Source organism: Balaenoptera borealis (genome assembly GCF_965194805.1).
Source record: "Balaenoptera borealis genome assembly, chromosome: 16".
Taxonomy (NCBI): Eukaryota; Metazoa; Chordata; class Mammalia; order Artiodactyla; family Balaenopteridae; genus Balaenoptera; species Balaenoptera borealis.
The window spans coordinates 44,312,676-44,325,940 of record NC_138872.1 but is presented as its reverse complement, the minus strand read 5'-3'; the positions used below and the strand labels follow the sequence as shown (position 1 = coordinate 44,325,940).

General features: G+C 54.9%; 1 protein-coding gene and 1 long non-coding RNA gene across 3 annotated transcripts in view; both read right to left on the bottom strand.

Moving 5' to 3' along the window:
• The window catches only part of ACSS1 (acyl-CoA synthetase short chain family member 1), a 41,865-nt gene extending 28,735 nt beyond the window's left edge, over window positions 1-13,130 (bottom strand). The window contains exons 1-2 of one of the 2 annotated variants that reach the window (XM_082360166.1): window positions 12,790-13,130; window positions 5,147-5,243 (exon numbers count right to left, since the gene is read on the bottom strand). In XM_082360166.1, the coding sequence (XP_082216292.1) occupies window positions 5,147-5,243; window positions 12,790-13,081 (389 nt within the window). In that variant the 5' untranslated portion in view covers window positions 13,082-13,130. The remainder of the gene's footprint in view (window positions 1-5,146; window positions 5,244-12,789) is intronic. The other variant, XM_082360165.1, reaches the window with a different exon arrangement.
• Window positions 8,593-12,782, bottom strand: LOC309613409. The gene is made up of 2 exons (XR_014235709.1): window positions 11,104-12,782; window positions 8,593-9,534 (listed from the first exon to the last, which is right to left on the bottom strand). It is a non-coding gene; the product is annotated as an uncharacterized lncRNA (long non-coding RNA).
• Window positions 13,131-13,265: the final 135 nt, after the last annotated feature.

Sequence of the window (13,265 nt, the reverse complement as noted above, 5' to 3'; positions counted from 1 at the left end):
CAGCAGAAGGGAGTTCACAAAAAGCAGGCATCCAGCTCCAAGGGAGGCGTTTGTTATGTGTGCTCCTCCGACTAAACATCCGCCAGAGGGTTCCCAGGAAAGGGCCCCATCAAGGAGGGTTGACTCTCTGTGGAGGTCATTCCTGCTGCAGTCCCAAGACAGGGCCATTCTAAAATGTGAAATTCCAAGAGCCTCAGCTTGCCCAAAAGAGTGAGAAAGAAAAATAAGTGTCACGTATAGAAAGATTCAAAGCACTTGCCAGCTTCAAAATCTGGAGCCAAGTCTTAAAGGAAAGTTAAATGCTGGCTTAAAACCAGCTCCATCCAAGTAACCCAGAGCTCCTACCGGATTCGGGGAGCGAGCACGGGAATTCCTGACCAAGTTTTGCAATCGGAGTTACTCAGAGGTCAGCAGGGGACACTGCACACAAGCCTGACAGCCACTAGCTTCTGGTACCTCCACCGAGGGGAGCCCACCGACAAACCCACTTACCCTGCCTGCCAGGGGCCCCTGTCCTGGAGCCTCATGGTCGCCGGCCCTGGTTCACCCCAAAGCACCCCACCCTCAGCCTCACTATGTCCGTTAATGATCCTCCCCCTCAGTTGCCCTAGTATTTTAATAAAGGAGTTTGCTCACTGCAAACTGTGGTTAATCTGGGGGTCAGAAGCACCAGGTGCAAGGGTCGGGGGGCCGCCTTTTAGCCGACTCCAAACTGTTCTCCTGAGGTGAGGACCTCTCCCTGAAAACCCCACCTGGCCCTCCCGGCAGCAGCAACCGCAGGGCCACCCGAGCCCTTCCCCTCGTCAAATCTGAAACCCTCTACTGACCTCCCTTCACCTGCCCCGACCTACAGCCAAATCAGACCCGCATCCACCCAGACCCAGGTCTGCGCTTTCATTCCCCTGTGCTAGTCACACCAGCACCCAGTGGAGGAGAAAACAGGGTCAGAGAGCTGGAGATTTGCTCCAGGTCACACACAGCTGGGGACAAAGCGGGCGGGAACACAGGCCACCGCCCACCCCGCCGCCTCACTCCACAGTGGGCTGGCCGGCCCTGCCCTCGGCCTTCATCCTCGGGCCTCCCCTCCTCAGCCTCCCAGAACCCAACCCCCCAGCACTTCCTCAAAGTCTTCTCCAACGGCGTCCCAGCAACTTCCTGCTTCCTCCCGCCACAGCCCACAGGGCCCTTCTGTGACCTTAACAAGTGGCCACGTAAAGACACCCGGGGCCCAGGGCACGAGCCAGCTTCTCAGGAGGTGCCTCCTGGCTTCAGACCTTGCGGCCCCTCTGCCCAGGGGTGCTGGTGTGGCTGTCCCAGACAGAGGGCCACCCCAGGGGCTGGGCCCCATTCTGTATGCTCAGTGGGCCCCCCATGCTAGGGACCAGAAACGCCCAGTGCCTGGTCGGCTGGCCCAGGCAGGAGGCGTCCTCCGCGCCGGCCGAGGGGTTCTGAGACAGGCAGTGGGGAGGGGGCCTGCCGTCCGCTCTGCGCCTCTGGGCAGGGGCTCCCCTCTGTGCCCGCCCCGCCATAAGAAGGCCCAGCTGGAACAACTACAGAAATCACCGCCTCCAGGGCTGGACCCACAGTGGAAACTCCACTCGGCTCACGTATGGGCACATGGGGGGCGCCAGGCCTGCTCTCCCCGCTGCAGCCCAGACGCCCAGCTCAGCTGCACAGCCTGGCCATGACCACAGCAGCGCTGCCCTCACGGCAACCCGCGTTCACAGAGGAGGGCCAGGCCAGGGCTAAAACCTGCTACAGATTAATTAAAAGGTCACATCTTAGCTAAATGACAAGGGCCTACTGTAGAGCTCAGGGAACTATATTCAATATCCTGGGATAAACCATAACGGAAAAGAATATGAAAAAGAATATATATGTGTATAACTGAATCACTCTGCTGTACAGCAGAAATTAACACAACATTGTAAATCAACTATACTTCAATAAAATAAATTTTTAAAAAACTTTTTTTTTAAAGGACTCATGTCTGGACCCCTGTTCAGAGAGCCTCACACGGGAGATCCTGGTTCAGAGCCTGGTGAATACTCTCAGGCCGCTCTCTCCTCTGTCCGAGCACAGGCACCACCACTGAGAGGTCCTGAGCACAGGAACACCGGGACCAGCCACAGTGTCTGCTCTGCTCCACGCCCTCTGCCCGTCCCCAGCTTGGAAATCCCTGGCCCAGAGCCCGGGCTCCAGGCAGGCAACGGTCTTGAACCCCTGCACCACCTGCCTAGAGGACAGGGATTTGTGTTTGTCCACATCCCCATCGCCAAGGGCCTCTAGAATCTGTCTGCTTAAACTGAATGTGAAGGAGCATCTTGCGAAATAAGCACGTGGACGGCTGGAGAGAACTGCTCCCAGTGCTATCTGGCTGCACAGCCTCGGGGAGCCACCCAGATTATCTGTGCCTGCCTGGCCTCTGCAGCCCTGGCCTCGGAGGCCTCAGGCGGTGCCAGGAGGCCCAGGTTTGCAGGCCTGCTGGCTCACTGGGGAGAACAGCTCCCTCAGGTCGGTTCTGAACACACCTCTGGGCAGAGGAAGGCTGGAAATCTGCTGGGCGGCCCTCTGGCCCTGGCTCCGGCCTCAGGTCACAGGCTGCCCTCTTCCCCGGGAGACACATGCAGGCCATCCCAGGCTGACCCCAGCCAGCAGAGGTCCTGCCCCTTCGCTTCCCATCGGGGAGGGAGCACCGCGCCTGAAGGACAGACCCCAGCCCACGAGGCTGTCCTTCTCCCAGAGCCACGCAGCCGGAGCCAGCACGAGGTGCCCCACGCGCTGCCTAGCGGACCCCCGAGGCCTCAGCCCGTCTGCCAGGGTGCGCCTGGGAATTGCCGCCAGCCAAGCAACAATTGCAGGCAGGGTGGGGCCGGGATGAGGACACTCAGCTGCCCCGGGGTTCCCAAAGCTGGTCCTGCCAGGCCTCCCCCACCCTAGGGAGGTGCAGCTGCAAACACACCCCAGTGCTCAGAACCTTGAAGAGAGCAGACAGCCCACCCCCAGGCAATGGCCCAACTTCCAGAGCAGGAGCAGGGCGGTGCCTGCAACCCGGGAGAGCGGTTCGGGAGCATCCTTGAACACCAAGAGCAGGTTGTAGACACGTGCACGTTTAGGGCATGTGTGCGAGGGCGTGTGCAACACACGTGGACCCACATATCATTAGGGCTTGGGACAGGAGTGGGTTCACGTTACAAGCTCTCTGATGATTCTTCAGAAATGCACCTCTTCAGAAGAATTCAGCAGACTCAGGAGGGAGAGGCTCTGGGCACCTGAGGACTGAGATGGGTCCCCCAAGCTTAGGACAGACCAGGCAGGCGTGGTCCCCAGGAATCCACCTCCAGCACCCCAACCCGGGAGAACCACATCCCCAGGCAGTTTCCTTCAAGGGCTCAGCCCATGGGTCTGGAACTTGGTCTTCAGGCCGCCAAGGCCTGTGACCGTCCTGGGGCACCTTGGGTGCCACCATGTGAGACACTTGGCAGGAATGCACTTTATTTTAGTGGCAGTTTGTATGCTGGCAGGACAGCCAGCACCAAGTGTAGGCAGCTCTCCTCTGAGACAAGAGGAAGAAAACCTCACGTCAAAAACCTAACGTGACCAGGAAAATGATGAATCCAAGTCCCTCAAAAACTAGCTGCAATTACAGACAACCCGTTCACACACTTCTCTTTTTTCCCTCAAACAGTAAATAACAACAGTCACCTGGCACTAAGACCGGCTGAAGTTTGTAAAACCATTTCTTCAGGCTGAGCTTGTTTATTTTTAGAGAGAGAATAATAAATTCTTTGCCTGTACTTATAGGTTTATACCTTGCCCGGGGCTGCTCTGCAATGGAAATGAAGTTGTACTTCGTTTTAACGAGCTGGCTGCAGTCCCGAGACTCCCGCCCAGTTACACACACACTCAGCAGGCCAGCCGAGCGGCTCTCAGAGGCCTGACGCGGCCCAACCCCAGTTCCGGGTCCCGGTCCACGGGAGGACTGGAGAAAATTAGCCCATAGCTGAACTCCCCTTACCTCGTCCACCCCCACCCATAGAGACTTAATCATAGATCAAGTCGGGCCAATAAGGGTGAAGAACAGCAGGGCAGCTTGTCCATTAGAGCAGTGCCCCCAACTCCAGTGTGCAGGGCCCGGGGGTCCCAGGCCACGATGCTGCTGATCTGTGGACCCCATGGAGTCAGGAGGATATCTGTCCAGGGGACCCAGGTCAGCGCAGTAACTGCCAGTAAAGGCTGGGAGGGACTGTGTCGGCCGAGGGGTATTGGGAGCAGGGGAGGGACAAGCAAGGCAGGGCGCGCTAGGAGCCACGGCAGATTAACGAACGTCACTCTGCTCCATCCAGAAGTTCAACTGAACACAGCTTCCCCAGGCTTGGTGCACTGGATCTGTGATAAAACCTGCATCTGAAAAACAATCAGGAAACCAGGGGTCCGCGGGGTCAGGACCTGCTCCTCTGAACCCTCCTCCTGAGATAGCGCTGTAAAGGTAGGTTGAAGCTTGAGCAAAGGGGTTTTCCCGCAGGGATGCGGTGACAGACCAGAGACCTCTGAGCAAGGCAGTCCCGGGAGGGGGCAGGGCTTTGAGAAGGCCAGCACCTGCCCCCAGACGCCGGGTCCGCTCAAACCCCCCAACACACAGGCTTGGCATACAGAATACGTGAAGAATTTATTTAAGGAGTCACAGATACAAATATCAGGTGTAGTCCCTTTTTGTTTGTTTTATTTTAGCCCCTTTTTAAAGACTCAATTTTATTTGTTGTGCCACAGTCATAAGCACACTAAGAGCGGCTGATTTTAGTTACCCCAGCATGTACTTTATTCAGTCCATGCTCATGTCTACTTTTCCTGAGACCAGAGAACGTTTCCCAAGTGGAAACATGGCCCCTGATACTCACATAACCCCCCCCCCCCCGCCCAGAACAGGTCACAGGCACACGGGACTGCACCAAGAGCCTGCCTGTACCTTGAACGTTTGTCATATTTGTTTCTGAGGACCCAGTTCCTCCCAGGGGAATCTAAAGACAACAAGTATTGCCCAGGTAGGCAAGGAGGCCGGGGCTCCTCCTGTCAACAGCCCGGCAGCAGCGTTCGGTGCTGACGTCCAGCACGACAGAGGCGCCCTCCCTCAGGGGACACACGGTACCTGTAGGTGATCCTCACTTCAGTTCCAGGCTCATCCTGCTCCCAGATCAAAGCGACGCTCTCCGGGGACTTCCGAACGTGCTGATCCAAGCAGTTGACTGCACAAAAACAGGTTCATGGACATTACACTTGGTGCCACTGGAGTCGGAAAGGGGAGAGTCAGGTTTGCAGTGGTTTGCGCTGCTCTCACTGGGGTGGACCCTTCCCTCGTCAGAGGCGGGTTTCTACTTCCTTGCAAGGAGAAGGGTGACAGAGCCCGCAGAAACGAGGTGGTCACTACACAAAGATGACCTCGCAGGTACAGGTGACCCCTGGGAATGCTCTGAAGCAGGTGCTTCACACCAGGAGTCCCAATCCCGGCCCCCACCCAGGGGACCCTGACCCGACTGGCCCCGTGGTTTTCAAGGCTCCCTGACGGTTCTAATGTGCACAGCCAGGGCTGAGCACCGCAGGCTGGGCTGTGGGAAAGAAGACTCGATGCAAACAGGGCGCCCCGACTCAGTGCGCGTGGGTGGGGTGGGCTCTCGTGTGGTGGAGGTGCGATCCAGGACAAGGGCCCATATCCCTTCTCAGGCGTCCAGCCAGCACCCTGCCCCAAGAAGTGATGCAATGATGGCAAAATGCCTTGCTAGTTTTCCGGGAGGCTCTGCTCCCCCTCCCTCCATTACCCAAGCTCAGGTCACATGACTGCCCGCAAAAACAGTTCAGTTGTGCTGGTTTACCGTTAACCTGAAGATTAGTAGGATCATGTTCATTGCTAACCTCTTATTCACTACAACTGGCTGGACTTCAAGGTGAGCTTGGCTCTGGCCGGTTTGTGCCAGAGCCCCTTCCAGCCGGCCCTCGTGGCCTGTTTTCATTACGCACTTCCCCATCAGCAGAGGAATAAATACCACAAACAGCTATGGGGGCAGCAGCCACTGCCCACCTGGTCTTCAGGGTCACCCTCATGTCCAGGTACATAAATTTTTCTTTTTTTTTTCTTTTTGGGGCAGTTACTGTCTTCTCCAAATCAATCTCCTCCTACATAAATGGGAGATGCACCCACTGCTGCATCTAACTCACAGGGCTGGGTCAGAATCAGATGGAAGGCAATGCTGAGGTGCTACCACAGGAATACAAGGTCAACTACCACCTGATAATCACCCTGCTGCGAGTTACTACAAATATTTCCTGATGGAAAACCATTCTGACAAAAGTTATGGGAGGCCCTCCCCATAACAAACTACGTGATTCCCATAATCCTCAACAGGGTGAACTCACATGAAAACATTTACAAACTTTAGCTTGTGTGTGTCTCTGTGTGTGTGTGTGTGTGTGTGTGTGTGTATGTATCACATTTTTCCCTCTCAGGTTATTTTATCTGTCATTTACTCTTATAAATTAAAAAATTTCATTTCAGCTTTCTGGCTCCTAACAAGTATATAAATTATACCTCAAAAAATTTAATAAATAAAGATAGATGTCATGGGAAAAATTGCTACTTACACAGGAAAGTTCTTTGAATTACTAGAAAAATAGAAGAGAAAAAAATGCCAAAAAAATAGAAGAGAGGAAAGCAAGAAGACAAACTGAGAAGGGGCTTGGTGGCAAAACCTGGATTTACACAATAAACCCAACATCAATGTGTGTGTCAGTCTGGTCCAAAGTTTAGAAATCAAGAGTTTTCACACTAAAACCACAGATTTCTGGCTTCTCTTGAACAAGCAGCAGATGAGGCCATACCCTCGCCTGGCAGCTAAGGTGGTGACCACCCACTCACGGGTGGGTCCCGTCCCCTCCCCTCACTGGCCGTGCCGAGTCTGCTGAGGGTCTTCCTGCCTCAGGGCCTTTGCACAGTTTCACCCTGCCCGGGGTACACCATCCCACCCTCACCACTCCTGCCCTTCATCTGGTGCCCACCCTCCCACAGGTCCCAGCCTACACGTCCTCACTCTATTATGGAGCACTTCTCTTCCCTTGGACCTCATGCCTCCCAAACTCTTAACTCTTCCCTCGATGTATCCAACTTGCTGCCCCTCTGTGGGCAGGGGCTGGATGCCCTGTTCCTGTTTGGACACCTGCAGCCTGACCCAGGGCTCAGAGCAGAGGAAGCACCTAAGCTCTGGAGGACGGATGGACCTCCCAAGTCCCTGAGCTGGAGGGCAATGTGGGGTCTAAATGACACCAGGTTGGCCCCATGCCCAGGGGAGGGAACAGACCTCTTCTCGTCTTCATGGCTTAGTCCCTCAAGAAGTTTTCTTTTTGGTCTAAATCAGGGCTTCTAAATTCCCCAGGATCCCCAGAGGACTTATGAGCATGTAGCAAGGCCCCACTCTAAGTCTCTGACTGAGCAGGCCGGGGTGGGCCTAAGCATTTCACTTCTACCAAGATCTGACATGATGCTGTGGTCCAGGACCACGCTCACACTGGCGGACGTATGCACACGTGCACTCACGTCTACCTGGTATGTATATTCCCGATTCCCGGGGGGCTTTCTTTTTCCAATGGGGACAGGAGTACTTAAAGACCCTTGCGAGCTCTGTAAGACATCTGGCCATGCCCCCACTGGATGGCAGCCTGGGGTCATGGTTAAAATCTTGCTCTAGAGCCAGGCCGCTGTCCAACCACTCGCTAACTGCTAACTGCAGACTCGCTTGTTTATCTCTAAATAGCACCGCTAAATCTCACTCTTCTAATCCGTGGTGGTGGTAATGGTTCCGGACTCTAGGAGTCACGGTAGTAATTAGATGCCACTGGAGTTTTCCTGCCATGGGGTCAGATGGTGTGGCTGTGCCCCAAGGGAAACACAGTTCACAACTGCCGTGGGCAACACTCAGATGACACAGCGCCCAGAGAAAAGCACAGTGCAGGGTCTGGGGCGACGTGGCTCTACAACGCCATGTGTATGTTGGCTCTTAACACGTATGCATGGCTCCCGCTATTGCCTCAACAGCAGAGAGAAAAACAAAAGAGGAAGGAGGAAGGGAAGGAAACTCTTACATCCGCCATTTTTAAAAAAGTCTCCACCCAAAGAACTGGGCAGTGGGACAAGGAAATTACCTTTCCAAGTATTTCCAAGAAGAGTTGGGCAAGAAGACAGTGCAATTTAAGGATTGGCTCAAACCCGACCTCTTATTTCAAGCCTTTTCCAAATTTCCCAGCACACAATGATCTCTCCCTCCCACCACACCATTCAGTGCTCACTCATCTTCCCAGCTCTGCTAAACCCTCCCCCATCTGGGTCAGAATGTCCCTGCCAGCAGAGACCACGTCCCTAAGATTCCTTCAACACGGGAAGGGGGCAGGGGATGGTGGAACACACTTCCTAATTCTCCCCTTAGCAGCTGTAAAAACCTTGAGAACGTTCCCCAGTGTGGATCTGCTCCTTTACTGATCTGTGGTCCGTCTCATTAGAATGCAGGCTCTGAGGCACTGGGGCATTTTCTGCACCATTCACCACCAAACATGAGTTGGAGCCTTTATTTCCACATCTGTACAAGGGGGCCACCAGACACTTCATGTTGGTGTCACAAGGATGATGTGAGATGAAGCATCATCTCATTCACCTAAGGGCAGGTCTGCACCCGGGCCTGGCACGGCTCTGCAAGCAGGTAAGCTGATGTGTGTGGTGGGTTTGGGTTTGTTTTTAAGAAAAGGTGACGAGAGGGTCATCATTTCCATCATAAACATGTACACACAAAGGCTGGCATTTTCATTCAACGAACTCTTGCTGGTTGTTTAAATGCATCCCTGCCCCTCCCCACTTTACAGAACTTTAATTTTAATCCAAAGAGATAAGGGAGTTAATATTCACAAAAGAATTCACAATAGGTTTTCTTTAAATAGAAAACCTCCTTGGTACAATTTGAGGTATTACATCAGTCACAAAAATTGTATTTGCCAACTTTCCAGAAGCATCTGCTATTTAAAGTAAGTCGCGTCTCTAACAACTGGGGAGGATTCAGACTTTTCTGAGGGACGCTCCTTCTGAGACCTGAGGTCATGTGTCCACTTAGAGTTCCTTGAAGGACCTGAGAGAGCTACTTCAGTCGCTGGAAGGAAATGCAACCCAGGAGGCAGGCTCTTGCCATCTCAGTGTGTCTGTCATCTGAATTATTCGAGGCACGTCATGAAGAGGAGAGAGCTACAGCGAAATGGTTTCCACTGCTGCTAGGAATGTTCCCAAAAGCGTCCAAGGAATCTCTGTGTTCAATGCTTAGTTAACAACAGTGTCTCTATACCCGAGCTTGAAAGTAAGAATAAACACACTTGTTTTTTAAACTCAGACTCAAAGGAGAGTTTAGTTTTGTGTTTTGAAAGCAATGCGTCACTACCCTCCAGTTCTGCACTTGCAACTTCCTGACATCTCGGAGTTTATACCCAAGGAGCAAAGACGTCTGTTGAGCCCTACAAGGGAAAGAGCCAAACTTCAAAATCTGGAAAGAATCCTTTTCAGAACGTGGCACTGCAGGGGTTGCTGGCTTTACCTCCCCCACCCAGGGCCTCTGACACCACGACCTACCCACTCCTACAACAAAGGCCTGGCTCTCCCAGGATCCAAGACGGGCTTTCAGAGCCACGTCGGCCACCTGTGTGCCCTCCCCAGCCACCTGTGTGCCCTCCCCAGCCACCTGTGTGCCCTCCCCAGCCACCTGTGTGCCCTCCCCAGCCTGCTTCCTGGAACAGGCTGATCAGGTGGAAACCCCCATGGTCAAGTTCAGAGGAAGCACAGCAGACTCGGCAGCACTGATGAACACCAGGTTCAAAGTCACAGCCTCCTCCCAGGATTCATTAATAAATAACAAAGGCCAGTGATTGGGTGCAAGGAATGTTCTAAAGACAGTGCAGAGTGCTTTAGAAGTGTTTTCTCATTCAGTGGTAACAGCAGCCCCAGGTGTCCCCAGGTCACCTGCCGCTGGTCAGAAGCCTAGCAGCCTCTGCCTTGGTCTCTGGGACCTCTGGCCGCCAACGACCCTGGGCCTAGTCACCACCCTGTGAGAAGCCCCTTGTAGGTGCTTTGGGCCACGGCTCCAGCTGAGCCCAGCCTGCAGTTCAGGCCCCAGACTTGGGAGTGAGCAGCACGTAGATGACTAGAGTCACGTAGATGACGGGGAGCAGAGGCAAGCCACTGCCGGCCCTGTCCAAAGTCCTGACCCATGGAATCCGTGAGACTAATAAAATGGCAACAATAGGAACTGGAACAGAATTCAGTTACGCACTATTCTCATGTTACAGAAGAGGAGACGCATGAAAGAACTGTCAGGGGAGAGAGGGAGGGATAAATTGGGAGATTGGGATTGACTTATACACGCTACTATATATAAGATAGATAACTAATAAGAACCTACTGTATAGCGCAGGGAACTCTACTCAACACTCTGTAATGACCTATATGGGAATAGAATCTAAAAAAGAGTGGATATATGTGTATGTATAACTGACTCACTTCACTGTACAGCAGAAGCTAACACAACATTATAAATCAACTATACTCCAATTAAAAAATTAACTAAAAAAAAATAAAGCACTTGGCAAGACTTAAAAAAAAAAAAGAACAGTCGGGGAAAACAAGGATTCAAACCCAGGTGTGACTCCAAAGACACACCTGGAACGACTCAACTGTACAGAACCACCCACAGACTCTTCTTGTTTGTTTAACAGAGTCATCTCCAGAACACTCATCCCAATTCTGCCCACTTTAGCAGGTTGGACATAGGTCAGTGGTTCTCAACCTCAAGTGTGTATCAGGAGCACCTGGAGGACCCACCCCTGGGTTTCTGGTTCTGGCCACCTAGGATGGGACCTGAGAACTTGTATTTCTAAAAAGTTTGCAGGTCGTGCTGATGCTCCTGGTCCAGGGACCACACTTTGAGAACTGTACGTACAGACCTTCCTGAAGGGGTAAAGGGAGTTTCAAGCGATGCTCCTTTGGAACAAGCCATCATCACACAGACAGATCATGCCAAAACGCCTCACCCAGCCCACAACTTTCTAGTGGCTCCCAGGGCAGTCACGGCTTGGTCTGGTCCTTTTTCATACCATCACCTCTGTGATTTGCAGACACTGGTGAACAGCAGAGATATTCCTGACAGATGAGTGGGTTGCACACACATTTGAGGTGAGAATGCGGCTGAAAAGCTGTTTTTCTACAAGGCAGTTTTCTGAAGTTCAGTTTCTGGCTAAGGTAACCATAAAGGAGAAATAAGTGAAGAAAAGGAGGCAGAAGAGTTGCTTGCTGCTGCACCCTGACCCTGACCTTGACCCTGACCAAATGAGGCTCAGGAGGCCCTTGCTGCCTGTCCCATTATGTCTGTCGTTACCCACCCCCCGCCACCCCACTCCACCCCCGTCCCTCTGCACTCGGCTCTCCCCCATCCAGGGCACATTCCGCCAACCCTGCAAACTTAAGGGTTTGGTTTTTTCCCAATAGTTCAAGGACACTTGCTGCTGACTCAAGTTCAGAGAAAACACTTCTCTACTGAGTCATTTTTATTAAACCAGCAAAGCAATATACCATATGAAAAAAAATCTGGTCCGAAGTTCCCTTAAGTTTCTTTGTTTGAAAAATAACTGCAAGATACCACCTATAATTCTATGACTATTTCTGAATTTCACAGGTTGAAATCACTACTACTTATTGATCAGCAATAAGTGCTGGGCCCGTTCCATCACTCTATGTGCCTTGGCCTCACAACCAGCCCCTCAGGTGGGCATTACTGCCTCCGGTCTACACAGGAGGAGACTGCAGCTCAGAGGAACAGAAAAAATGGGCCAGTAAATGGTGGCGCCTGGGAGATTCAGACCCCACCGCCCAGTTCAGGCCTTGGCCACCAAGACCTACAGATCCTTTCCTTAAACACCCCCTAGACCCCACCTATCCCCAGTTACCCCCTTCCTCCTTGACAGGCAGCCACTCTGACCGCCCCACCTGGCTGCCCATACCCCAGGCCTAGCCTGCCTGGGCCCCCCCTCACTTCCTGGGCCTTCTCCGCTTGCTGGGCAGGGCGTGGGTGCAGTGCACCCTTCCCCACCCCACCCCCATCCCAAATCTTGACAAAACAGTAGTGGATCCGATCTCAGCAGAGACCAGAGGACTGACTGGCGGTGGAGCTGGTTTCTGGGATCTCAGTCGCACCAGGTCTAAAGCCAGCCCCGTGGGTCTTGGGGGCGAGGGTGAAACTGAGAACTGGGAGGCCCCACCATGGCCTCCTTCCCGCCCGCGGGCTGACTCCCGCTGCCGGCCGGGCTTCCTCCTCCCCGCCACCCGCCACGGCTCGATTTGTTTACATGAGCAGGGCTGCTCCCCAGGCGGGTCGCCGGCCGGCACCCGGCGGTGACATCGGCCAGAAACTTTTCGGTTCTGTCTCCGGCGCCGGGGCGAGAGCAGGGAGTCCTGCTCCGGGCGCCCCTCGCCGCCTCCACCGCGGCCCGGCGCGCTCGCCGTGCGGGGCGGTGGGGGCCCCAGTTAAACTTGGGGGACGCCGGGCGCCCGAGCCGGGCCGGGAGTCCCCGGGGCTAATGGCTGGGGGCGGGGTGACTGCACAGCTCGCCGGGGGCGAGTCCCGAACTCTGAGGAGGGAGCATGTGGGGCCGCCGCCGGCTGGGCTCGGGGTCCCCTCGAACCGCGTGAGCTGGGGCGCCCCGGCCCCCAGGCCCACTCACCGGACACGTTTAACTGGCCTCCCAGGAACCAGCCGATCCTGCCGCTGCGGAAGTCGCAGTCGCTCACAGTATGGAAGGGGGTGTCCCACACGAGCACATCCCGCGCCAGCGGCCCCCAGAAGGCGGCCGGCTCGCTGGCGGCCAGCGCGAGCCGCTCCCGGTACGAGCCGGCCGGCGCGGCGGGGACGGAGGCGCTGCCCCAGAGCCGGGGGGCCGCCAGGTCCCGCGCGCCCACCCCGCGAAGGCCTCCCAGGAGCCGTACGACACCGCGGCCCAAGCAGCGCGCCGCCATCGCGCCTCAGAGCCCCGCGCGGCTGTGGCAACCGTGCCCTCGCGTGCCCGCGCCCAGCCCCTACCCGCCCCGGCCCGCCCCGGCCCGGCCCGGCCCCACCCTCCGGCCAACGCCCCGGCCAGGCCCCGCCCCCCGACCCCGCTCTCCGGCCAACCCCCGGCCCTGCGGGTCCCAGTCCGAAGAT